General features: G+C 43.5%; 1 protein-coding gene across 5 annotated transcripts in view; it reads left to right on the plus strand.

Moving 5' to 3' along the window:
* Positions 1–212: 212 nt before the first annotated feature.
* The window catches only part of ENTPD3 (ectonucleoside triphosphate diphosphohydrolase 3), a 40,037-nt gene continuing 15,043 nt past the window's right edge, over positions 213–25,206 (plus strand). For 2 of the 5 annotated variants that reach the window (XM_077991001.1, XM_077991002.1), the window contains exons 1-6: positions 213–292; positions 629–751; positions 1,079–1,130; positions 3,632–3,759; positions 12,363–12,480; positions 24,263–24,413. In XM_077991001.1, coding sequence (XP_077847127.1) covers positions 749–751; positions 1,079–1,130; positions 3,632–3,759; positions 12,363–12,480; positions 24,263–24,413 — 452 coding nt within the window. In that variant the 5' untranslated portion in view covers positions 213–292; positions 629–748. 5 annotated transcript variants of the gene reach the window in all.

The following is a 25,206-nucleotide window of genomic DNA, read 5'->3' on the forward strand; positions in this document are numbered from 1 at the left end:
GGCTCTCGGGGCAGGCAGGGTCGGTCTTTCGGCAAGAGGCGCGCTCTCTCTCCCTTCCCCTTCCATCGAGGGCTGGGTGTGAAGGTGAGAGCAACCAGAAAAGAAGGTGAAGAGGCCCTTGGCCTTGACACGGACGCGGGAGGAGGTCCCAGGCCGAGGCCGCCCCGCCCCCGCCGCCGCCCCGCCTCACCCGGCGCCGCCTCCCGTGTTCTAGGTTGACACCTCCTCAGCGCTGGCCGCCGGCAGCCTCTGCGGCAGCGCTAGTCGCCTCCTCCGAATCGGCTCCGCACAGGTAAGGTCAAGGCACCCGGCGCCTGAGCTGCCAAGGAAGGAGTCGGGGGTGCTGCGTGAGACTAAGAGTTAAGGGGCAAGGAAACAAAATCGGATTTCCTCAGAGGGCCAGAGGAAGAGACTGAAGCACGCGAGCCCTAAATCCTTGGGCGGGGGGAGGTGGTCCCTGCCATGCCCACGACGGGTGGGCGCGTCTTTACCGACTGCCTGCACGGATCCGCAGATGTGCTGGGCGCTTAGATGCCTGCGGCTATGCAGAGACGCAGTCCAGAGCGCTGACCCCAGATCCTGGTGGGGGCTGGATCCCAGGGCCCCGACATCCCTTTGCAATTTCCAGCCAGCAGCTAAAGACTCCCCTCCCGGGGCTTTAAAGAGAGGCTCCAGGCTCGCGATCCACGAACACACAAAAACCTTCCTTGCTGATGTTCTGAAGAAAAGCCCCGCCTCAGCCCTATGAATGGTAATAATAGGGGGAAGATTTATTCTTTCTTGGGTGTGTGTACAGGTGGAACAATCTGCAGAAAAAGACCTTTTTTTCGGAAAATCTTTTCAGTTTGAAGTTTCAGCAAATCTATGTTTGATTTCCTTGCATTTGGGGAGATGACATGGAATTTAAGCTCCAGCTTTGGGGCTGTCTCTGAAGTCCTGGGTTGGGCTGACCTTTCCCGGGATGAGGTTTTGATTTGGAGGAAGTAGAATGGGTTTTGTCTGAACCTGTGCTCGTTCTTTAAACTTCTGAGGTCGGGGGCCGTGGACTTACTGACATCCTGTCTTCTCTCACCTGCAGCTGGGAGAAAAGATGTTCACTGTGCTGACCCGCCAACCATGTGAGCAAGCAGGTTAGTATCTCTCAGCAGGCAGCAAGCGTGGTTTTGCCAAATCGCAAGAGAATCCCAGGTTCGGCCCACAGTTTTTCATCCATATCCCCTGCAAATTATTGTTTAACTTTGTTGGTTTGAGACTCAGTATTCAACTGGGTTTCGTCACTGGCATTCCTCAAATAAAAGTAATGCTCTTCATCAAAGCCACACAAAACAAGGACTAACATGCATGTTTCACTTAAAAGGTTTTTCCGGTTTGTATAATCCATTAATTTGGCCCTTGTGGTTTCCCTTACCTAGCTGTATGTAAGGTTTGCTTTAGAATACTGTATTGTTGATTTTGTGATCAATTGTAAAGTACTTGGATCTTTCCTGTATTCCCATCCAAATGTTGCTGGCACAGTGCCTACAACACCCCCACCCCTCACCGTGGGTCAGTGTTGTTATGATTGATACTGCAGGCAGGAGTGCGGGATTTTCTCAAACTCGCAGGCACCAGCGCGCGCGCACACACACAGACACACACACACACACACACACACACACACACACATACACACACTTCTAAGCTTGCCCCGCCTGTCTCTAGAGTACTTTTTGGAGTTGCTCATGTGGAAGCCCAGAAGCCTCTGGCTTCTCCACGCTCAGGTAGGTACCTTGCAATTACCATGTTTGTCCAGCCCTAATGACAGCGCAGCTCTAGGCTGCATTTCCTAAATGAATAAGACCTGGTCTTGTCCATTTTGCTTTGTAATAAGCTTTTCTGCTGGGACAAGGGTTTGCTTAAGGTAATCATAGCTTTTTACTTGAAAACTGCTGAAACACAGAAGACTTAGGAGGCCAGCCACGTAGCTGTGGTCAGGAAACTGCATACATATCACACACTCCTTCCCCATGGATAGACATTCTTTAGTCATGCCCCTGAACTGGGTATTCTTGTCTTCTAAAAGGATATGATTTTAGGATAGTAAGGGCAATCTATGTGAACTTTTATTTTTGTAAAGGGAGATTGCACGTGAGGAGCTGTTTTCCTTTGATTTTTAGGTTTTCCCCCGAAACACTTTGAAATGTTAACACAGAGATTGTAACATCACTCATATAGACTAACCTGTTACATTCCTTCCAAAGGAAAAGTTTAACTTGGCAGATTAAATTTCTACCACATTTTATTAGGGGGAAAAAAATCCCTTAAACTTCTATAGCTGACACTGACAAATGCATTCTTTGAAAGCTGATGCAAAAGTTCGCCTCTGTGGATTAACTGGTTCCTGGCTGGTTCTTGTACTTTTATTTGGAATCACAGAAAAGTGATATAGGACCTCTTCATATGCTCTGCAGGTCAACTCCATGGCAGTTGGCTCTCCTTTCCATTGCTATTACCCACAATTCTGTAATGAGTAACCTTGTGTCTAAGTCATTTTACACATGTGGAGCTGGTTCTGTGGGATATTTTTCCAAAAGTTTGATTGTGAGTCAGATGGCATGCTTATTTGCAGTTCTGATAAATATTGACAAACTGCCCTCCATTGATGCTGTACTAGTTTACACTTTCAATGACAAGGTAGGAGGATTAAGGTGTTAAGTGACCAACTTTGACACCAAGAAGTGTCTGTGACTGCAGCTACACTGCAGGGGAATCAGCTGAGATGGAAAGAGTTAGTTGTTCTGAGCCACGAAGACCTACTGCGTGACTGCCCTCCTGTAGCAAATGTTGTGATGTGACTGAATTTGTGGGCTGAATCTAATTATATCCTGGGTGCATAGACACGCCCTTTTTTTCTTCTGGGCAAATGTCTTACAGAAATAATGAAAGGGTAAAGCATAGGTTATGATGATCTAGGAATAATGTTCTGGAATAAGACAGGATCTATCAAATTGCTGTTCAGTTGATCTTCCTATAATGATGAAAATGTTATATGGCTGTACTGTCCAATATAGTAGCCACTAGCCCACACGTGGTTATTGAACACTGGAAATGTGGCTAGTAAGATTGAGAGACTGCGTTTTTATTTTATTTTATTTTAATTAATTTACATTTAGATAGCCAATTGATTAGATATATATTGGAATTCGATGAATCTAGTGATCCTTCTATTAGTGTTCATCATATTTCAACCATTTGGGTGTCATTTATGCTTATGTCCCAGTAGTTCTACCAAGACTATTATTATTAAGAAAGAAAGAAAGAAAGAAAAAAGAAAAAAGTAAAACGAATGTTATTGTAATTCATCTCAGGGATAACCACAATATCAGAAAACTAGACCATGCATACCTTCCCTGCAACACTGTTTTAGTACACAATTTGTGAGGAAGGGCAAATGCGTACTGTTTGTCCTTCCCCCAAAACTGGGGAGAAGGGGAGCTTATTTGCTACTCCGTCTTAGAAGTGTGGGTCTCGCTAACACCAAAGAAAGTGGTTTATGCATGTGATTATGGGGCCAGTCCATCGATTCTACAAAGAATACCAGTGCCTGGTTTTTACCTTCCCCTCAAGTGCCTTCTGGGTCTTCTCGTTTTAGGCCTCAAAGCCCTCTACCGAACTCCAACCATTATTGCCTTGGTGGTCTTGCTTGTGAGTATTGTGGTGCTTGTGAGTATCACTGTCATCCAGATCCACAAACAAGAGGTCCTCCCTCCAGGACTGAAGGTAAGTGTGAAAGGACTGGCAACAAAGGGAAGAAATGGGCATAAAGGGGAAGAAATCAATTATTCCAAAACCATGAGTTAGAAGAGCAGAAAATCCTTTCCCCCACCCTCATTTCTGGCTTCAGCCAGGAGAAGGCAGTGTAAGACTCAAGGGAGAAGGTCTGGACATGCTGGGTTTGTGATATTTGAGGCTACAAATTGAGGGTAGTGACACCTTCTCCAAAGACTGTGCTGTCTTGCTTTGACTTCTGACTCCAAAGCTAAAATTTGTAACCAAAAGTTGCAGATGGCTATCAAAGATTTACCAGTTCAGCCAGGTGCAGTGGCTCATGCCTGTAGTCCTGGCACTTTGGGAGGCTGAGGCAGGTGGATCGCTTGAGCCCAGGAGTTCGAGACTTGCCTGGGCAACATGGTGAAACCCGTCTCTACCAAAAAAATAAAAAATAAAAATAAAAATAAAAAAAATTTACTGGTTAGTACAGTTTCCATTTTGACCAGTTTATTTGTTCTCCCAAGCACACAACCCTGATAATGAGTAAAGACCAAGGCTGAGCACAGTGGCTCATGTCTGCAATTTCAGCACTTTGGGAGGCCAAAGCAGAAGGATTGCTTAAGCCCAGGAGTTTAAGACCAACCTGGGCAATTAGAGAGACTCCATCTCTACCAAAAAAAAAATTTCCAAAAAAAGGAAAAAACAAGTCAAGACCAGGAGACCAAGGCACCTCTTCTGGCCTAGGCTGAGTGAACAAAAAAAATCAAGAACTTGAGAAGGTCTCCTTGAGCTCTATTTGTGCTGCTACTCTTGAGTCTAGAACATGTGCTGTGATCCTTCCAATACTTCGCTCAACAACCCCGCCCCCACCAAAAAAAATTACTCAGGACCTTGTGCTTAGTCCCAGAGGCCCCTCTTAGCTCTCAACAAGTCCATCACCAAATGATCTTTAGGCTCAGAATCATAATACATCCCCCAAGCTTGGCTCTGAGGATGCCGTTGGAGACGGGAGGTGATTCCATGAGAGGCTGATAAAGGAAAGGTGAAGCGAGTTGATGAGTCCTTCAATCATTTTAGGTAGGGGTCAGCAAACATTTCTCACAAAGGGTCAAATAGTACATATTTTAGGCTTTGAGGTCCATTTATAGTCTCTGTTTTATAACTCTTCTTTGTTTTTCGACTCATTAAAATTGTACAAACCCTTCTTAGTTGTGCCGTAGGGACCAGGTAATTCAGCCATGTTCTTTGAATCTCATTTAACCTTTACACTTGACCTCGCAAGTCTTTTCCATATCTTCCTACTGTTAGTGGCTATTCAAAGGTAATATTTGAAATACATAGACTTTTTAAAAGAAAAGAAACTAATATTGTTTTGGACTCTAAGGATGGGTTTGAGCTAACATTCTAAGGTGGCTTTTCTAAAAGATTAGAGTAAAATCTCCAGTAGATAATATAATAGCATTTAGTTCCTTGATAAGATATTTTATTTAAGAATCTCAGCCCTCATTAATAACACAAATAAAAAAGAAAAAAAAAAAACAACCTTATGCAATCACCCAATAATGAGAAGAAAGCAAATTACCCGATTGTCCAAAGATACTAGCTAAGGCCTAAAAGAAGCTGTTTTCCCAAGCTCCAGGCACTGCCTTTTATAAACTACGTATATAAAATTGGGACTTTGGGAGGCCGAGGCAGACGGATCATGAGGTCAGGAGATTGAGACCATCCTGGCTAACATGGTGAAACCCCGTCTCTACTAAAAATACAAAAAGTTAGCCAGGCCTGGTGGTGGGCACCTGTAGTCCCAGTTAGCTACTCAGGAGGCTGAGGCAAGAGAATGGCATGAACCTGGGAGGCGAAGCTTGCAGTGAGCCAAGATGGTGCCACTGCACTCCAGCCTGGGCGACAGAGCGAGACTCCATCTCAAAAAAAAAAAAAAAAAAGGACTGCAAGTAAGAGTAATATGTTTTTTATTTTGAGACAGAGTCTTGCTCCGTCCCCTAGGCTGGAGAGCAGTGGCGCGATCTTGGCTCACCACAACCTCCACCTCCTCAGTTCAAGTGATTCTACTGCCTCAGCCTCCCAAGTAGCTAGGATCACAGGTGCCCGCCACCACACCCAGCTATTTTTTTTGTTGTATTTTTAGTACAGACCATGTTAGTACATCACTGTGTTGGCCAAACTAGTGTTGAACGCCTGACCTCAGGTGATCCACCCACCTCGGCCTCCCAGAGTGCTGGGATTACAGGCATGCGTCACCGCGCCCAGCTGCAACTAAGAGTAATATCTCTTTACACTTCGTATAGTGCTATTCAGTTAAGTGAGCACTTGTCCCTGATTATGTCACTTAGGTCTTATGCCAACCATAGAAGGTGGGCCGGGTTTGGTCAGTGAATGACAGATCCTGAACTGAAACCTGGTCCTTTGTGTTCCCAAGGCCAGGGCTCTCTTCACTGTCTCCCACTTCTCCCTGACCCTGAGTTCCGAATGGAGATCCAAGTGGAGGGAAGGGATTGACCTCAGATAGGAGAACACTTCTTGCTTTGCACAGGAGTGAAGGTAGGGAGGCTGGATGCAGATGCAGGAAGGTTTGTTGAATTGAGGGCGAGGAGTTAAGCCTAATACCACCCTTAGACCCTGATAGCTGGGCTGCCTGCCCTGGGCCCCACATTTCAGAAAGACCAGCTCTAGCTGCACTTCAGGGTTATCTCTCTCTATGACCCAAAGGAATATGCTTACCCAGAGCCCATACTTCCCCTTCTAGAACATACTGTGGTGCCCAAGACTTCAGAATCTAGGGTCTTCATGGACCTCCAGAAGGTGGACATCACCAGTGGTCTGAGGGGTGGCCAAGAGGCAGCTGCTTACAGGGAGTGTAAACAGAGCATAGCCGTGTGGTCTGAACTGTCCCCACACAGATGCATGGGCTCTTTATTCTGTAGATTTGCCAGGGGTGGGAAGAGAACAGGTTTGGGAAAGTGACAGGGCAGAAGCCTCTATTCATAAAATTTTGTCTCTAATCCTACAAATGTTAGAAATGGGCTGGTTAAGGCAGTTGCCAGCTGATGGCTTCTACTTGTTCTGGACAGTAACAGGCAAGCCCTCTGTTCTTGCTGGAAGACTAGAAAATGAGTAGAGAAAATCAGATGGAAGACTAGTAAAATGAGTAGAGAAAAATAGATCCCTGGGCAGTCTAGAGGGCACTGTTGAAGGAGAAGACCACACATGTTGAATGCTAGTGTCTTAGGTTGGGCTCTCCAAGTCAAAGACATACATGCAAGTAGATCATCTGGGGATGATCCCGGGAAACACTGGTGTGGGACTAGGGAGCTGAGATGGGCAGGCAGCCAAGAGAGGGCCTGTTATGCAGCAGGTCAGCACTGTGGGCAACTGGGACTCAGTCCTGCTTGGGACCCTGTGAGATGGTACAGAGACCTCAAAGTTGTCCCATATCAAGGGGCATACAGGCATGTACCTCCCAGATATCCCACTCAAGGGCATATTTATCTACCAACTTCCATCAGTCATTAGCTGAGAGGCTGCTCCCTGGATGTTAACTCTCTAGTCTTTCTGGCATATTTTGTGATCAGGTAGACTCGGGCCACTAGATAAAGCCTTCAGGCAGGTGGAAGATGGATGGTTGTACATCACAGTAGTAAGGTCTGAGGGGATGTGGGCAGAGAATTGCCAGTGACTACTCCATGTAAATAATATTGTTACTATCCCTGTATTGCAGATGAGAAAACAGGAAAAGAAAGGGCAAATAGCTTCCTGTAGTTACACAGATTGAAAACAGCAGAACTGGTGTAAAGGAAAGAAAAGAGAACAGACAACAGTGGTCTTAAACAAGGGTTTGGAGGAACCAGGAGACACACCCTCCACCAATTAGCAGGCAGTTCAAAGAGGGGATTTTAAATCTCTTCTGAATCTTGCTAACAGACCCTAGCCACCATTGCGAGGGGCAGGAAATTGTAAAACATGGGAAGATGAGCTCGGAAGGTCCATTCTGCTTAATTGGGTGGATTAAATGTGAGAAAAGACAGATGTTCTGGGCCAGTTGAACCAGAAACAGAATGACAGCTTTGGAAGAGAGTGTTCCACATGCAGTTTTTCTCAGGATATGGAGAGATCTGTCTTTTTTTGTTTTGAAGAGCATTGCAGGTGATGAAGTTGAGCAAATACGAGGGATTTTACATTATTTGTTATGTTTATTTTTTTATACCATGAGCCCTGTTTTGCTTTTGTGTGCAGCTGACAGTTGGTTCTAAAGGGCCAGCTCTACAACAGCCTATCTGGAGGGCTCTGAAATGTTACAGGGGATTCTCATGCAAGGTCATACCTGGCTATTAAATCTAACCTTGGCTTGCCTAACCTTGGCTTATGTGAGGTTATGGGCAGAACTATTAAAACGCAGTCAAGGGGCAAAAATGTCCAAGTCTCTTGTGTTACTGGTCTGACTTGCTCCACAAGCTTGAAGAGTAAACATGATGCCATCACTTGTAATTTTCACTCAGCCCCCACTCCCGCGCTTTATTATCATGAAGTCCAACACCTTCCTCTTGAGGCTTCGCCCTCCCTACCCTTTAGAACTTTAGAGCTTCTCAGCCCAGTAATCAATACTATTGAACTGTCTCTTGCAGCCATGTGATGTCACTGCTGAAGATGGGTTCTGCACAGTCTTAAAGTTTTAAGGATGGGCTTTTCCACTGTGACCTGCTCAGTCCACATTAGTTCCCCACACTAGGTTCAAGATCATAAGCCATTTTAGTCTACACTCCCATGCTCAGCCATTACTCTCCAAAGCACAACCACTGGCCCAGTCTGTGTTGAAATCATTCCCTCATTGAGCCTTGCTCATCAGCGTGGATTTCTGGTGCCTTGTAGCTCACCCTGGTCTATTTCTTGGAGAGCAAGAGTTGAATACTTAGTTTCTTTTTTCTTTTCTTTTTTTTTTTTCAGAAAAACTCGGGCTCCTTATAAAAATGGGTCCTCTTTTCCAGCCAGATCTGCACACCCCTTAACTAAGAGTTTACTTTCAAGGGACTTTTTGTTTAAATAAGAAAGTCTGCAAAGCGCCTGATTACTGAACAGTCACACCATTAGACTTGGTTTCCTTGGAGCTCAGTGAAAACATCATGGCTCTGAGTACAAGTTTTAGAGTCCGTTAGACTCAGGCTTGATCCGAGGTCTGTGATCTTGGGCATTTATGTACTACTGTAAGCCTCAGTTTGCCCATGTGTTGAATGATATGATATGATATGACATGACATGACATATGTCTTATACAGGCAATAACACAAAGCACTTTCTGCAGTGCCTAGAATAAGTGCTGGACAAGATTTATTACTACTACTATTCTTATTATCATAGTAATAATGATAATAATAATAAACAAATCTAAGAAAGTTGACCTTATGACTCTGCTTTTGCTATTGCTTTAGACAGATCACCCAATCCTTAAGTGTTGGACCACGGAGACTGGCCCTTTCAGTTAACATTAATTGCATTCACTGTTAGATAGAGAGTAATTTAGCCAATTTCCTGATTCTATACATTTCTAAACTGAAAGACTGTTTCCTTTTAGTTAACCCACTGCTTCAGATCCACATTCAAGCCATGATTTTTTCTGACACTGCATTAGACAGAAGATTACTTATTACTTTTTATCCAAACATCAACTGGCTAGCTGAACTGAAATTGATTCCCATCCCCTCTCCCCCAAAAGAATCACACTGAGTTTCACTGTTTAGGCAAAAGAGCTCTGAAAACTGGTTAAAGACCATTTTTCCCACTTTCAAAAATGTGAGTAAATGATGGTAGGGCTAGAAGAGTGTGAGTCAGTAGAGGTGGGCCTACATCAGCAGGTGCCGGAGGGACAGTTGTTTCTCCAGTCTCACAGAGCAAAGTCTGGGTGCCGCAGATCCTGGTGAAAGCTGGATCCCAGCTGGAGTTACAAATGATAATGGATTCGATTCTTCTCTGATCTTGGCCCAGCAGCCCTGAGCTTCACACACAGGGAAGACATGCACCCTTTTAGAAGGGTTGGAATAAAGATTTGAGGAAAGGAAGGTGATAGTTTTTCACTTATTCTCTCTCTCCTCTTGTTTTATGGGTCAGCACCAGGTGTGGCAGGGCCAGTTGGAGTGGTGGTGATCAGGAGGGAGGAAAGAAAGCAGACCAAGAATATAGAGGCCCGGACCTCTTTAATTTAGTGCCTGGTTTCCTTCTTGCCTTCAGTTTCAACCTGTTCTTTAATCTCATTGTGAGTCGCTGACTGTGACAGATTATGAACAATGCCACCCTTGTTCCCCATGAGGGATGTCAGGTCAGGATCCCGATCAATGTTCATCATACTGAAGGGCTGAGATTAAGAGACTGTCCAAATTCGCATACCAGTGGACACAGATGTTCTATTTCAAAATAATGGAGAGGCTATGATTCAGGAGCTGGAGCAACTTTTTAAAAATTTGGTCCCATTTCAAACAAAACAAGCATTTGTAATACAGATAATAAAAAGTTGGAAACCTCCTAAATGTATAGGATCAGGAAATTGGTTAAATTACTCTGTATCTAACAGTGAATACAATGAATGTATGAAAATGGTGATATGAATCTGTTTCTACTGTCAGGAAGACATGTTCATGATATACTTTTAAGAAAAGAGCATTGCATGGTCAGATGCGGCGGCTCATGCCTGTAATACCAGCAGCATTTTGGGAGGCCGAGGTGGGTGAATCACTTGAGCCCAGGAGTTCGAGACCAGGCTGGGAAACATGACTTAACCGTCTTTACAAAAAATACAAAAATTAGCCAGGTGTGATGGTGCACGCCTGTAATCCCAGCCACTCGAGAAGCTGGGGCTGAGAATCGATTGAGCCTGAGAAGTTGAGGCTGCAGTGAGTCATGATGGCACCACTGCATATATACAATGATATATGTATATATCCAGATACATATATACATATATCATTAGAAAAGATATAACAAGGGCTAACGCAATATCTGGATTTGAGGGATACTTTGTTTTCTTTTCTGTTTTTCTTGTTTTGTGATTTTATTTGTTTATTTTGTTTGACTGGCTTTTCTATATATGCTAATAGCCTGCATTTATGAGTAGCCACTAAGCATCAGGCATATAGCCTTCTATTTACTTCTGCAAATAAGTCCTCTAAAAATGAGGGAACCCGGAAAGGTCAGGCAACTTACCCAGGCCAGCATCATAAAATCAAGAATCTATCTGAGTCAGCCTGCCTCCAGACCCAGCTTCATCATCTTCTGTGGGACAGGCTAGGTTAACCCAAAGGTGGTGGAGTGGGGGACTTCAGGCCACCCTGAAGGCCTCTGGATGCCCTGGGATGACTGTGAGCACAAGCAGATACTCGGCTTCGATATGCATTGCTAATTCCAAACTCTATAGGCTACTAATACATGCTCTTTCCTGGTCAGGTTTGGTCCAGAGCCTGGGCTGGGCCAAACCTGCAGGTGAAGCTTTCTAGTGCCTGCTCAAGTTGGGCAAATCGGTCCAGGACTCTCAGCCTACTCTCCTGCACACAGGCAGCCCCAGCACTGCCCAGCAACACCTGCCTGTTCGTTTGTTGACATACACATTGCCAAAGTGGGATCAATATGTCAATATTATTTTATTTTGCTTTTTTTCTCCTTAATTATGAATACTTTAATTCTGAGCACTGATGCAGGTATTAACATGCCTCAGCCGGGCACAGTGGCTCACATCTGTAATCCCAGCACTTTGGGAGGCCAAGGCGGGTGGATCACCTGAGGTCGGGAGTTTGAGACCAGCCTGCCCAACATGGTGAAACCCCATCTCTACTAAAAATACAAAAATTAGCCAGGGATGGTGGCAGACACCTATAATCCCAGCTACTTAGGAGGCTGAGGCAGGAGAATCTCTTGAACCTGGGAGGCAGAGGTTGCAGTGAGCTGAGATCGTGCCATTGCACTCCAGCCTGGGTGACGAGAGTGAAATTCCATCTCAAAAAAAGAAAAAAAGAAATGCCTCTGCCATGTGAAAAACTTCCTATAGCTTCTTCCTACGCTTTCATTTTGGTTGTTTATTTTTAGACTGATAAACCTAGAAGTTTGGAAATATAGGGCATCCAGGTGACTATTCATTTTCCTTCTGAGATGAAGATGGCTTTTGTACCTCCCCCCAGAGGTCTAAATGAGGAAGAACCAGGCAACCCGATTGTATACAAGATCTATGAAGTACAATTCTCAACCTTGGCTGAGTGTTGGACTCACCTGGGACTTTTAAAACCTGTTGATGCCTGAGTCCACTCTCAGAGATTCTGATTTAATTGGTATGGGGTGTAGCCTTGGCACTGGGGGATTTTTTAAGCTCTCCAGGTGATTCTAATGCATGGCAAAGTGATAATTATTTCCTGGAACCTGCCCTACCTTTCTTCATCCTCTTCCTCCACAATCCAAGGAGACAAAATTGGTTTGGAGGAAATAGTTTTTCTTATTGATCAGTCCTTCCCTAAGTGAAGCAGTGCGGATTAAGGTACTCAGGGTTTTCAGTGGCCCACCGAGAAAGCAGTGATCAGAGGAGTCCCGCCCATTTCTGACTCTCCCTTTCCCTTTTTATTCAGTATGGTATTGTGCTGGATGCCGGGTCTTCTAGAACCACAGTCTACGTGTATCAATGGCCAGCAGAGAAAGAGAATAATACCGGAGTGGTCAGTCAAACCTTCAAATGTAGTGTGAAAGGTAAGGACTGAAGTGTGTCTGGGAGTTGCAATGGGAAGCAAGGTGAAGTTCTAAGTGTCTTGGAGGCCTGGAGAGGTCCTTAGATGTTGCTGGGAGGCAGGGAATGAGCATTGGACTGGGAGCCAGGAAATAGGAGATCTTGTGCTAGTGCTGCTACTCATCAGTGGAATAAACTTGCTCTAGTCACTTCCCTTCTCTGGGCCTCAAGTTTTTAATCTGTATACATGGGAAGGGGTGGCGTCAAGAACTGTGGATGGTCTGAGATTTTACCCTGCCATATTTTCATGGGTGCTGGAAGACATAAGACTCCTGGTTCAGAAACAAAGGATAATTTGTTACTCACAGGAGTAGCCCAGAGTATCAGCATTTTCTTACACTGGTACTGATTCCCAATTTGCCCAGGATGATGGAAAGAGGGACAGAGAGTATGCACTCATGCAATAGGTTCTGTCATAGGAAAGGAAGTCTGGGATTTTAGAGAAGCATTTATAATGGGCAGTGAGCATGTCTGCCTTTTGCTGTGGAGGGAAACACAAGGAACACATGGAAAGCTGTCTTCCAACAGTGATAAGGAGTAGTCGTGTGTACTGACGGGCAGGCAGAGAGAGAATGACAATATATAAACAAATGGACATGGCTCTGTTCCAGTAAAGCTTTATTTATGGACACTGAAATTTTGAATTTCATATAATTCTCACATCATGAAATGTAATTCTTCTTGTAAATTTTTTCCCAACATTAAAAAATGTAAAAACTCTCTTAGCTCACAGGCTGTACAAAAAAAAGGTGGTATACTGGATTTGGCTCATGGGGTGCCAGCCCTTGAAACGGAGTATTAGCAGCAATGATAATAAATGATCCTCCATGCAGCTCCCTGCCTTTTCCACAGCATATTCTGAGTTTTATATTAACTGTTTCCTTGTTCTTTATAGTTTCGTCTTATGTATGTAGTGTTTCTGTTTTTTAAAACAAAATCAAACATGTATTCATATAAATGGAATCAACATATTTTATGCTGTATTTGCTTTGTTCACTAACAACATTGGATTTTTAAGATTCATCGGTGTTGGCCGGGCGCGGTGGCTCAAGCCTGTAATCCCAGCACTTTGGGAGGCCGAGACGGGTGGATCACGAGGTCAGGAGATCGAGACCATCCTGGCTAACACGGTGAAACCCCGTCTCTACTAAAAAAAATACAAAAAACTAGCCGGGCGAGGTGGCAGGCACCTGTAGTCCCAGCTACTGGGGAGGCTGAGGCAGGAGAATGGTGTAAACCCAGGAGGCGGAGCTTGCAGTGAGCTGAGATCTGGCCACTGCACTCCAGCCTGGGCGACAGAGCGAGACTCTGCCTCAAAAAAAAACAAAAAAACAAAAACAAAAACAAAAAAAAAGATTCATCTGTGTTGATATGAGTAACTATCTTGCTCATTTTTTTTTTTTTTTTTTTTTTTTTGAGACAGTCTCCCTCTGTTGCCCAGGCTGGAGTGCAGTGGCACAGTCTTGGCTCACTGCAATCTCTGCCTCCTGAGTTCAAGCGATTCTCCTGCCTCAGCCTCCCAAGTAGCCGGGATTACAGGTGCCTGCCACCACACCTGGCTAATTTTTGTATTTTTAGTAGAGATGGGGCTTCACCATGTTGGCCAGGCTGGCCTCGAACTCCTGACCTCAAGTGATCCACCGGCCTTGGTCTCCCAAAGCCCTGGGATTACATGCATGAGCCATTGCACCCAGCCTCATTTTTCCTTGTTGATAGGCATTTGTATTTTCTTGGTTACTTAATATCTTTACATATATTTATAGCTATTTCTGTTTTCTGTGAAATGCATGTTCATGTCTTTTGTTCATTTTTCTATTGAATTATTGAATTTTTCTTACTAATTCATTGAAATCTTTATAAATATTCTAAATATGAATTCTTTGCCATTAATATTATCATATTATTGCTAATATCTTCTCACAGTTTGTAGTTTGTCTTTTTAGTTTGTGATGTCTCTTGATGAATAGAGGTTCTTGATTCTTATGTAAATACAACCATCAATATTCCCTTTTGTGGCTTGCTTTTTTGTATGTTTTATTTAAGAAATCCTTTCCTATCTTGAGGTCATACAGACATTTTTCTATGAAAAGTGTTATAATTTTGCCTTTTACAATTAAGTAATTAGTTGAAGTAATCGAGCCTAGTTAGGGAGTGTGTATAATTAGGAGTGTGTATAATTAGTCCAAGTAATCGAGCCTAGTTAGGGAGTGTGTATATGTGTAAGCCTTTTTCAAAGCCACTTATCTTCCTCATTCGAGCATTAGGATTTTTGAGTTGGCCTGTAGCCTCCCAACCAGGGTGTTCTGAATGTGCCCAGTGTATCCTTGAGCCCACAGGACCACAAGTTAGAGACTCCAGACCTGTCCTCCCAGCCCAGCAACCTCCTTTGTTTCCCTCAGTGAGCTGCCAAAACATTGTAAGTTCATGGGGATCATGGCACTGAAAAACTTGGGGAGCAGAGTTAGTCTTTCTCACTGGGAGACCAAGAGTCTTCTTTGGATAATCAGTGAATTCTGCATCCGCCCTCCGAGGAGGGCAGCCAGGAGCTTGCCTACCCTGATGCACAGGTGTTCCAGGTTAGGATCTCCAGAAGCAGATGTAGAGACAGATTATGGAATGCAAGGTGGTTATTAGAGATGCACCATTATAGCAGAAAGCAGGCAGAGAGAAGGATTGGACAAAAAAAGAAGTCAAACTTCAACTCAGGCCTGATGAAGCTTCAACTGATCTGTTATGCTGCACTGGGTTGAAATGATGTGAAGTGGCTTGGCTGTAATACCCCTGTTGCTGCCACTCATCGGATGTTTGCCACCCTGGAAAGAGCAACATCTTGAGCAAGGCAGCTCTCTGCAGCTCAGGCAGACCCTGAAGAAGCTGACAGCTGGAACAATAAGTCTATTTGAAGGGGTATTTGCACGGCATGTTTTTGGGTTCACTACACAGGGGACTTGGATATTTTCCCTTCTTCTTTTTTTCTTTTTGAGATAGGGTCTCACTCTGTCTTCCAGGCTGGAGTGCAGTGGCACAATCATGGCTCGCTGCAGCCTAGACTTCCTGGGTTCAAGCAGTCCTCCTATCTCAGCCTCCTGAGTAGCTGGGACTACAGACAGTGCCACCACATCTGGCTAATTTTATTTTTTGTAGAGATGGGGTCTTACTATGTTGCCCAGGCTGGTCTTGAATTTCTGGGCTCAAGCCATCCTCCTGCCTCAGCCTCCCAAAGTGCTGAGATTACAGGTGTGAGCCACTGCACCCAGCAGATATTTTCTGAGTGTTGCTTGCACTGTTATCCACAAGACACAGGCAGCTGTAGCCCTGCTGTGACCTCAACCAGCAATTCTCTATCTGCTCGGGTAACTCCTGAGCAATTTCCTCACCTTCAACCATGAAATAGGACAGCAGGCTGCTCCTTTCAAAGAGACTACGTGCTCTGAGTAAAGAGAAGAGAGTGTAAGATCGAGATTAAGACTTCACCTCATCCCTACTGTGTGAACCTTGGAAAGTTATCTAACCTCTCTGAGTCTTGACTTCCTCATCTCTAAAGTAAAAAACGTAATAGTAGTTATACCTACCCCATAGGAGTGATTTGAAGATTAAATGACATAATATATGTAAAAGAAATGCCTGGCATACAGTAAGTGCTCAATAAGCATTAGCTGTTATTCGTGGGGCACCACAATCCAGAGCTCCTGGTGGATCCTCTTACCACTTGTTACTCTGTCCCACAGTTACAAGATCTCTGTTTTTAGACCCAGGAGGGCAATTCAATCAAGTTAGTCTTGACAGCCTTACGACTGTGGGGAAAAATAAGACTTACGTGGGGAGGTGTTACAGCAGTCCCTCAGGGGAAGGGTTCCTTGGCCCACCCTGGATGGCATATGTGATTTGAGGAGGCACAGAGTCATGGAGGCCACAGCACATCCATAAATGATCTTCCCTTCTTTGATCACAGTAGTCTCAGGGATCCATATATACTCTGAGTGAACAGAAGACCACAAACTAAAGCTTAAATTACAGAGTTGAAGTTCAGCAAGTGTCATCCCCTCAAAGACTTGTGGCTTCTCCAAGGATAATTTGGGTTTCTGGTTCCTCTGTTGCAAACTTCCCAGGACTCCCCTGTCTTGGCCAAACAGAAGAGGGTGATGAATGCTTGCTCACCCAGCAGGGATTCCCAGATGCCTAGGCCCTCAGAAATTTCTTTCTAGTAGGTATCAACCCCCAGTTGCTACTGTTTTCCATGAGTTCATTGCCTTTGCTGGCGGTTTCTGTGCTGGTGTCTGTGCCTCTGGCTGCTTGTGGCGAAGCCACCCCCTGGAGGTGCTGGATTCTCTGCATATGTCTCATCTCATCTGCAGTACTCATGCCTGCTGCTGCCTTTCCCCACAAGGGACATTCACAATGTCTTTCCTTTAAACCAGTAACTAAAAATTACTTAAGCTCCACTAGAGCCTAAACTTAACTATCTCCTACATTAAAATCCCTCAAAGAGTTGCATCAGAAACCAGGTCACCATAGCATTAAAAAACATCCTTTGCCACTGGGCGCAGTGGCTCATGCCTGTAATCCCAGCACTTTGGGAGGCTGAGGTGGGTGGATCACCTGAGGTCAGGAGTTTGAGACCAGCCTGGCCAACATGATGAAACTCTATCTCTACTAAAAATACAAAAATTAGCCAGGCGTGGTGGTGGGCGCCTGTAATCCCAGCTACTCGGGAGGCTGAAGCAGGAGAATTGCTTGAACCCAGAAGGCAGAGGTTGCAGTGAGTGGAAATCACACCACTGTCCTGCAGTCTGGGTGACAGAGTGAGACTCCATTTCAAAAAAAAAAAAATCCTTTGCCAATAGTTGGCCGGAGCTCAAGCTGAGGCGCGTGTCTTGGCTTCTGTTTCCCCTCAAGTAAGTTTTGTGACATCTGTTTAACCCTCTCTCCCCATATTGAAATAGCAATTTCCGTGCTCCTCTCATGGGACCAAGTATCCAAGTCCAAGTATCCTAGGAGCCTGTGAATCCTATCTCCTTTTCCCTCTGGGAGGCTTAATAGACCTTATGCAAACAGGCTCTCTGGTGACATACTCCCAAGGTTTCACCATTCTATCTTGCCTCTCACCAGCCGCTATCCAGAGACCAGCTGTTGCAGATTATATTTTGTTTAGCCCAGATTGGACTAGCCAATCTCCTTACTGTAGAGATGTATGGTGGTTTGAAAGTCTCATTGATTGATTGATTTAATAAATATGTATTAGGTGCCTGCTGTTTGATACGAACTGTTCTTGGCACCAGGAATTCAGAAATAAACAATATATACAAAATCTGTGGTTATGTGTTATGAGACTTGCATTCCAATGAAGAAAATAGACAAAAAAATAAAGGGCATATAACGAGTGTCAGGGAGACATGATGTGAAGAGAAATCAGGCAGGGTGGGAAATAGAAAGTGATCATGCTGTTTTGAACAGGACTGTCAGGGAAGTATGAAGAATATGACAGCTAAGCAGAGACAAAAGTGAGATGAGACAGTGAGCCATGTAAATGTCTGGGAGAAGAACATGCTGAGCAGAGGCATGGTAAGGGAAAAGGCCAAGCGTGGAAGCTGCTCAGCATTTTCTAGGAAAAGCCAAGGGGCCAGTGTGGCTGGAAGAAAGATGAGAAATGAGACTGAAGCTATAGCCAAGGCCAGCTCCTTGGAGGGCCTTGAGGTGTCATAAGGGTTTGACTGTGACTCAGATGAAGTTTCTTCAAAGTATATTGGGAAGCCATTAGAAGATTCTAACCAGGGAACTAATATGATATGACTTCTGTTTTTAACGGATCGCTCAGTTGATATAGAACATGTAGTCAGGGGCTAAGATGGGAAGCGAGGACACCAGTTAAGTGCTGTTAAATCAGTATAGGTGAGAGATTAAGTGATGGTCAATTTGTCCTTGACTGGTGCTTCTCAACACAAGGTGAATTTGTCTCCCAGGAAACATTTTGCAATGTCTGGAGATCTTTTTGATTGTCATGACTAGGTCTGTGGTGCTGCTAGCATCTAGTGCATAGAGGACATTTCTCATCTTTCTTCCAGCCACACTGGCCCCTTGGCTTTTCCTAGAAAATGCTGAGCAGCTTCCACGCTTGGCCTTTTCCCTTGCCATTCTACAATGTTCTAAGCATTGTACAATGCACAGAACAGCCTCCACAACAAAGAATTATCTACCCCAAAATGTCAGTAGCACCAAGGTTGAGAAACCTTGGTTTACGAGGTTCTGGGGAAGGGGGTGAGAAGTGCTTAGATTTGCAAGGTATTTTGAAGGTAGGACCAACATGATTTTATGATGGACTTGATGTGAGGCATCTGAGTTGATACTGCATGAGCAAGAGTTTGGATATAAGCAACTGTGTGCATCACAACACCATTTACTGAGATTGGGGAACACTGGGAATGGAGCATACTGGGGGCAGGGCAAGACTTAAAGAGTTTGGTTTTGGGCATATTAAGTTGGAGATGGCTATAAATCATGTGAGTCAGGGGACAGCAAACTTTTTTCTGTAAAGAGTTAGACGATAAATATTTTAGACTTGTGGGCCATATGGTCTCTGTCATAACTGCTCAACTCTGCCCCTTTAGCATGAAAACAGCCATAGACAATGTGTAGATGAATTAGCATGTTTGTATTTCAAAAAAAAAAAACTTTACTTATGGACACTGACATTTTCTTATAATTTTCATGTCATGAAATGCTGTTCTTCATTTGATTTTTTGCCAACTACTTGAAAATGTAAAAATTATTCTTCACTCGCAATCCATACAAAAACAGGTATTGAGTCAAATACCTTCCTCACTCCTGATCTATATAGTGAGTGTGGTTGTCAGATAGGCAAGTCAGGAGTTCAGGGGATGGGGAGGTTGAAGAAATAAAGCTGAGGGTCATCAGAATACAGATGATATCCAGCCCCAGCTCATCTAGGGAGTGAGTAGATACTAAAGAAAAGAGATCTGAGGACTTAGCCTTACACACTCCAGTACTGAGAGGCTGGGGAGAGGAGGAGGATCCAGCAAATGAACTTAGGAGGAATGGCAGCCAGTAAGGGGAGAAGAAGTTCAGAACCCAAATCCAAGGTATTTGAAGAAAGAGGAAGTGCACAATTAGGTAAAAAGTGATGGGGAGCTTATAACCTAAGAAGTTAGACAGACATGATATGCCCTCAGTGTGGTGATGTACAGTAGGAAAAACCTAGCACACCTAGGAAGTGCTCTTGCCAAAAAATCAAACCTGAATCTGATCACATTTCTAGAAATTAACTCCCAGTTTATAAAAAACACAGGAGATAAAGGAACATGTTCAATGACACCTCACGGATCCAATCAGCAAAATCCAAAATGAGAGAGCTACTCCATTAAAATTATTTCTTTAATAAATAAATGGCAAGAAAAAAGGGGGTCATGAAGACTGTTACAGAATAAAGAATCTTTTTTTTTTTTTTTTTTGAGGCGGAGTCTCGCTCTGTCGCCCAGGCTGGAGTGCAGTGGCGCGATCTCGGCTCACTGCAAGCTCCGCCTCCCGGGTTCCCGCCATTCTCCTGCCTCAGCCTCCCGAGTAGCTGGGACTACAGGCGCCGCCACCACGCCCGGCTAATTTTTTTGTATTTTTAGTGGAGACGGGGTTTCATTGTGTTAGCCAGGATGGTCTCGATCTCCTGACCTCGTGATCCGCCCGCCTCGGCCTCCCAAAGTGCTGGGATTACAGGCTTGAGCCACCGCGCCCGGCCAGAATCTTAAAAAACATCCAAATGCACGTACAAGGTATGGACTTTGGTTTCTTCATCACACTATAAAGAAAAAGTTAGTTATTCTGGGAAATTTGAACACTGACGTGTCTTTAATAATATTAAGAACTTTTTTAGGAGTGATTTTTTTCTTAGGTATCATGGTTATACTTTTCAGAGTCCTTCCCTCTTCAAAACATATACTAACGTGTTTGCTGATGAATTAATATAATGCCTGGGATTTTCTTTACAATAATTCATAGAGATGGAAAAAAGAAAGCATATAGATGAAAATAAGGTGGGCTGTGTATTGATTAACTGTTGAAGCTGAATGATCAGTGTATGGGGATTCATTTTACTAGTTTCACAGAAAAGAATTATGAGGAACGTGAACACTTACCTGTGATGTTCAGCACAGTTTTGTTGTTTTTATTGGCATTGTGGAAAGAAAACCCTGTTAAATAACCTGTCACATAAGAATATGCCTGAGAGCTTAATCTGACATTTTATTTACTGAGAGAGTTGTGTCTTTTTTAAAATAACTTTCTAATTACAAAATAATATATTTTCATTGTGTGAAAATCAGAAAACATAGGTAAATAAAATGGAACCAGGCACAATGGTGTGCACCTATATTCCCAGCTACTCAGGAGGCTGAGGCAGAAGGATCACTTGAGCCTAGGAGTTTGAGACCAGCCTGGGCAACATAGCAAGACCTCATCTTCATCTAAAAGTAGAAAAGGAAGTAAGATCATCCATAATCCTTCACACCAGAGGGGAAAATAATTCTTTTTTTAGGATTAATATATTTTTGTATTAAAAATTATTCATACAGGCTGGGTGCAATGGCTCACTCCTATAATCCCAGCACTTCAGGAGGCCAAGCAAATCAACTGAAGTCAGGAGTTTGAGACCAGCCTGGCCAACATGGTGAAACTCCGTCTCTCCTAAAAATACAAAATTAGCCGGGTCTGTTGCTGCATACCTGTAGTCCCAGCTACTTGGGAGGCTGAGGCAGGAGAATCACTTGAACCTGGGAGGTGGAGGTTGCAGTGAGCCAAGATGATGCCATTGCACTCTAGCCTGGGTGACAAGAGCAAAAAATTCCGTCTCAAAAAAAAAAAAAATATATATATATACACACACACACACACACACACATAAAAAATATATATATTTATTTAATTGTTGTTATTAGTGTTTCTTACAGCTACTTCAGTTCTGAACTCCTGAGATCAAGCCACCAAGCTCATTAAGCCCAGGGCTTATGGTGCTGTCATTTGTCTGTTGTAGGAGGTCATTCCCCCAGGAGAGAAGATTACATTAGAGGCTCTCTCCTTGGCCAAGGTTGGGAAAGCCTGTCCTTGCTTCTCTGGCACTGTCGATGAAATCCACATGTCTGTGCATCTTAATGGACACATCCAAGTAAAACTTGTAATTAGAGAGCTCAGGGTTTTTTTTATTGGTTTGTGGTAGTTAGAAGATGGGTGGGAAAGGTTAAGAAAGGGCCGTTGAAGGAGGCAGTGGCTCTACCAATTCCAAAGAAGGAAGTTTCCAGAGGGACCATATTCCCTCCATCTTCCTTGTCTGTCCTATACTTAGTCTTCCTTCAAGTAGGACTTATTTAAACTCAGAGCCTGGACTGGGAGAACAAATTAAGTTACATTCATGCAATGGCATGCAATGCAACTGTAAAAAGAAATGAAGAATATTTATATACTGCTATGGAGTGGCTACTAGGAAGTATTGTTGAATGCAAAAAAAAAAGTGGAGAAAGGTATATATAGTAAATTACCATTTATCTAGAAGTTGGGGTGATTAAAAATATATGTACTTGCTTATTTTAAACAAACATTGGTTAAACTTTTTTTAAAAAAGAAACTACTTACAGGAAGAGGAGACAAGGAGAGAATCTAGATGTCTCTGAATATACCTAGTTTTGTAGATCTGATGTTAGAACTATGTAATTATTTTAATAACTATAAAACAATATCGCTTTTTAAAAAGTAATTCCTAAAACTCAAAAGTAAAATGCAACAGGCCAGGCATGGTGTCTCACACCCGTAATCCCAGCAATTTGGAAGGCCGAGGAGGGTGGATCACTTGAGGCCAGGAGTTCGAGACCAGCCTGGCCAACATGGCGAAACTCTGTCTTTACAAAAAATACAAAAATTAGCCAGGCAAGGTGGCATGCGCTTGTAATGCCAACTACTTGGGAGGCTGAGGCACAAGAATCGCTTGAATCTGGAAGACGGAGGTTGTAGTGAGCCAAGATCACACCACTGCACTCCAGCCTAGGTGACGGAGCGAGACTCCATCTCAGAAAAAAAAAAAGAAGATATCACCATTTGCAACCCCTAATGAAATAATGGATCTAAGCCATTTTCATTGATAATGCTAACAGCACAGAAAAAGAGACAACCAGACACTGTGCCTCCTATTATAAGTCCACACTAATCCCTATATATTTTTTTAAAAATTCAAACCTGATCTGATCAAGCCTCTACATTCAATTAACAATTTATAGAAATACAAAGGACCAAGAAAGATGTTCATTGAATTATGAGGGTACAATCGACAAACTCAAGACTGTGGAAATTCTTCAGGATAGAGAAATTGCAATAAAAACTTTTAATAATTAGGAGGAAAAATAGAAAGGGAAGGCAGAACCAATAGACAGAAAGAGACTTAAGATTGCACTGTACGGAATTTATTGGGATCCTGACTCATACAAATGAGGAAAGGGTGGTGGATGGAGGAAGAAGGAGGGAGGAAGAGGAGGAGAAGGAAGAGAAAGAGAGAGGATGAGAATGAGAATGGATATGGAGGCAATGTGAACCATGACTAGATAGTTCATGATATTAAGAAATTATTTTTTTGGCCAGGCATAGTGGCTCACGCCGGTAATCCCAGCACTGTGGGAGGTCGAGGCAGGTGGATCACCTGAGGTCAGGAGTTCAAGACCAGCCTGGGCAACATGGTGAAACCGTGTCTCTACAAAAAAAAAAAACAAAAATTAGCCAGGTGTGGTGGTGCACACCTGTAATCCCAGGTACTCAGGAAACTGAGGCAGGAGAATCACTTGAACCTGAGAGGTGGAGGTTGTAGTGAGCCGAGATCATGCCACTGCAATCCAGCCTGGGCGACAGAGCAAGACTGCCTCAAAAAAAAAAAAGAGAGAGAAAAAAGAAAAAAAAAAGAAAAGAAAAATAAATTATTTTTAATTTGTACAGGTATAATAATTCAACTGTAGTTAGGGCTTTTTCAAAGAATTTTTACTTTTTGTGATACACACTGAAATATGGGAATTAAATGACACATCTGCAGTTTGCTTGGTGGGGAACAAGTGGAAGACTGTACAGATGAAATAAGAGTCGATTATTGTTGAAGCTGGGAGATAGATGCATGAGTTTCAATATACTATTCTCTCTACTTTTACTTATATTTGAAATTTTTATAATGAAAACATTTTTTTTGTTTCCTGAAACGGAGTCTGGCTCTGTCGCCCAGGCTGGAGTGCAGTGGCCGGATCTCAGCCCACTGCAAGCTCCGCCTCCCAGGTTTACGCCATTCTCCTGCCTCAGCCTCCCGAGTAGCTGGGACTACAGGTGCCCGCCACCTCGCTCGGCTAGTTTTTTGTATTCTTTAGTAGAGACGGTGTTTCACGGTGTTAGCCAGGGTGGTCTCGATCTCCTGACCTCGTGATCCGCCCGTCTCGGCCTCCCAAAGTGCTGGGATTACAGGCTTGAGCCACCGCGCCCAGCCGAAAACATTTTTTAAAAGTAGGCCCTGGCTTACTTTTTTCACAATTGTAATTCATTCCTTTAGAGGTTGCAAGTAGACTGATCAGTGTGACCATATAGGACTTACCACATCCAGCTGTTTTCAACCCCCTACCAAACCCCAATAATTTTCAAAGCCAGTCTGTTTTTTATTTAAAGGTTGTATTACCGCTGTTGGTTCCTGGAAATGCTGACAGATGCTGACTGCTTGCTTTTCAGGCTCTGGAATCTCCAGCTATGGAAATAACCCCCAAGATGTCCCCAAAGCCTTTGAGGATTGTATGCAAAAAGTCAAGGGGCAGGTTCCATTTCACCTCCACGGCTCCACCCCCATTCACCTGGGAGCCACAGCTGGGATGCGCTTGCTGAGGTAAAGGCTAAGTGGCACAAAGGGGCCCATTTGACAAAAATAACCAAGAATGTGTTGAACCTTGCCAAGAATGTAAGTCTATTTCTGGGAACAACCCTCGCCCCCCAAAAAGAAGCCATATTCTGCCATAAATTTGGGCTTTAAAGATTGGGAAACTTTTAGTCTTTATTTTAATACCCAGAAAGAAACAGTTCTAAAATTGTTTCCCTCTCACTTGGTGATTTTACTGGGAACTTTGAAAAAGAGAGAGGTAATATGAAATCCGCTCATGGGATATAACTCTACTGCTTTGGAAAAGTAGCTGTTTTGACACTTGGTATTTTGACACCTGTGGACAACCAGCTAAGTTTGGTAGTAAGTACAACCCATAGCTATGTAGCTTCTGCTTGTGTACAAAAGACCACTGAAATCTGCTTTAAAACAATGGCATGTCTGCACCTCAAATCAGTCAAAGCTTTTGGAGTTGTTATGAAACAAGCATCTCATTTCACTCACTCAATTAGTTACTTCTAAATTTGTAGTCATGGCTTTTGGCCCAGTTGCATGTTTTTGAATGTCTTTTTTCTTTTTTCTCCATTATAGCATTTCCTTGACCTTGAAATTTAAAAAAAACAGTTTCCAAAAATAAACATCAAACTTAAATCTACTCAGAGTAGAGGCTACTCCAAGTGTTGGAATAAGGTTTTATCACAAGAAGACATCACTTATTCTGCTTCAAAGGCACTTTATGATTCCAAGCATGCAAAATTATCTATGTCGGAGTATTAAGAAAATAAAAAAAGAACAAACAGAG

The sequence above is a fragment of the Macaca mulatta genome, chromosome 2 (assembly GCF_049350105.2).
Source record: "Macaca mulatta isolate MMU2019108-1 chromosome 2, T2T-MMU8v2.0, whole genome shotgun sequence".
In the NCBI taxonomy this organism is placed as follows: Eukaryota; Metazoa; Chordata; class Mammalia; order Primates; family Cercopithecidae; genus Macaca; species Macaca mulatta.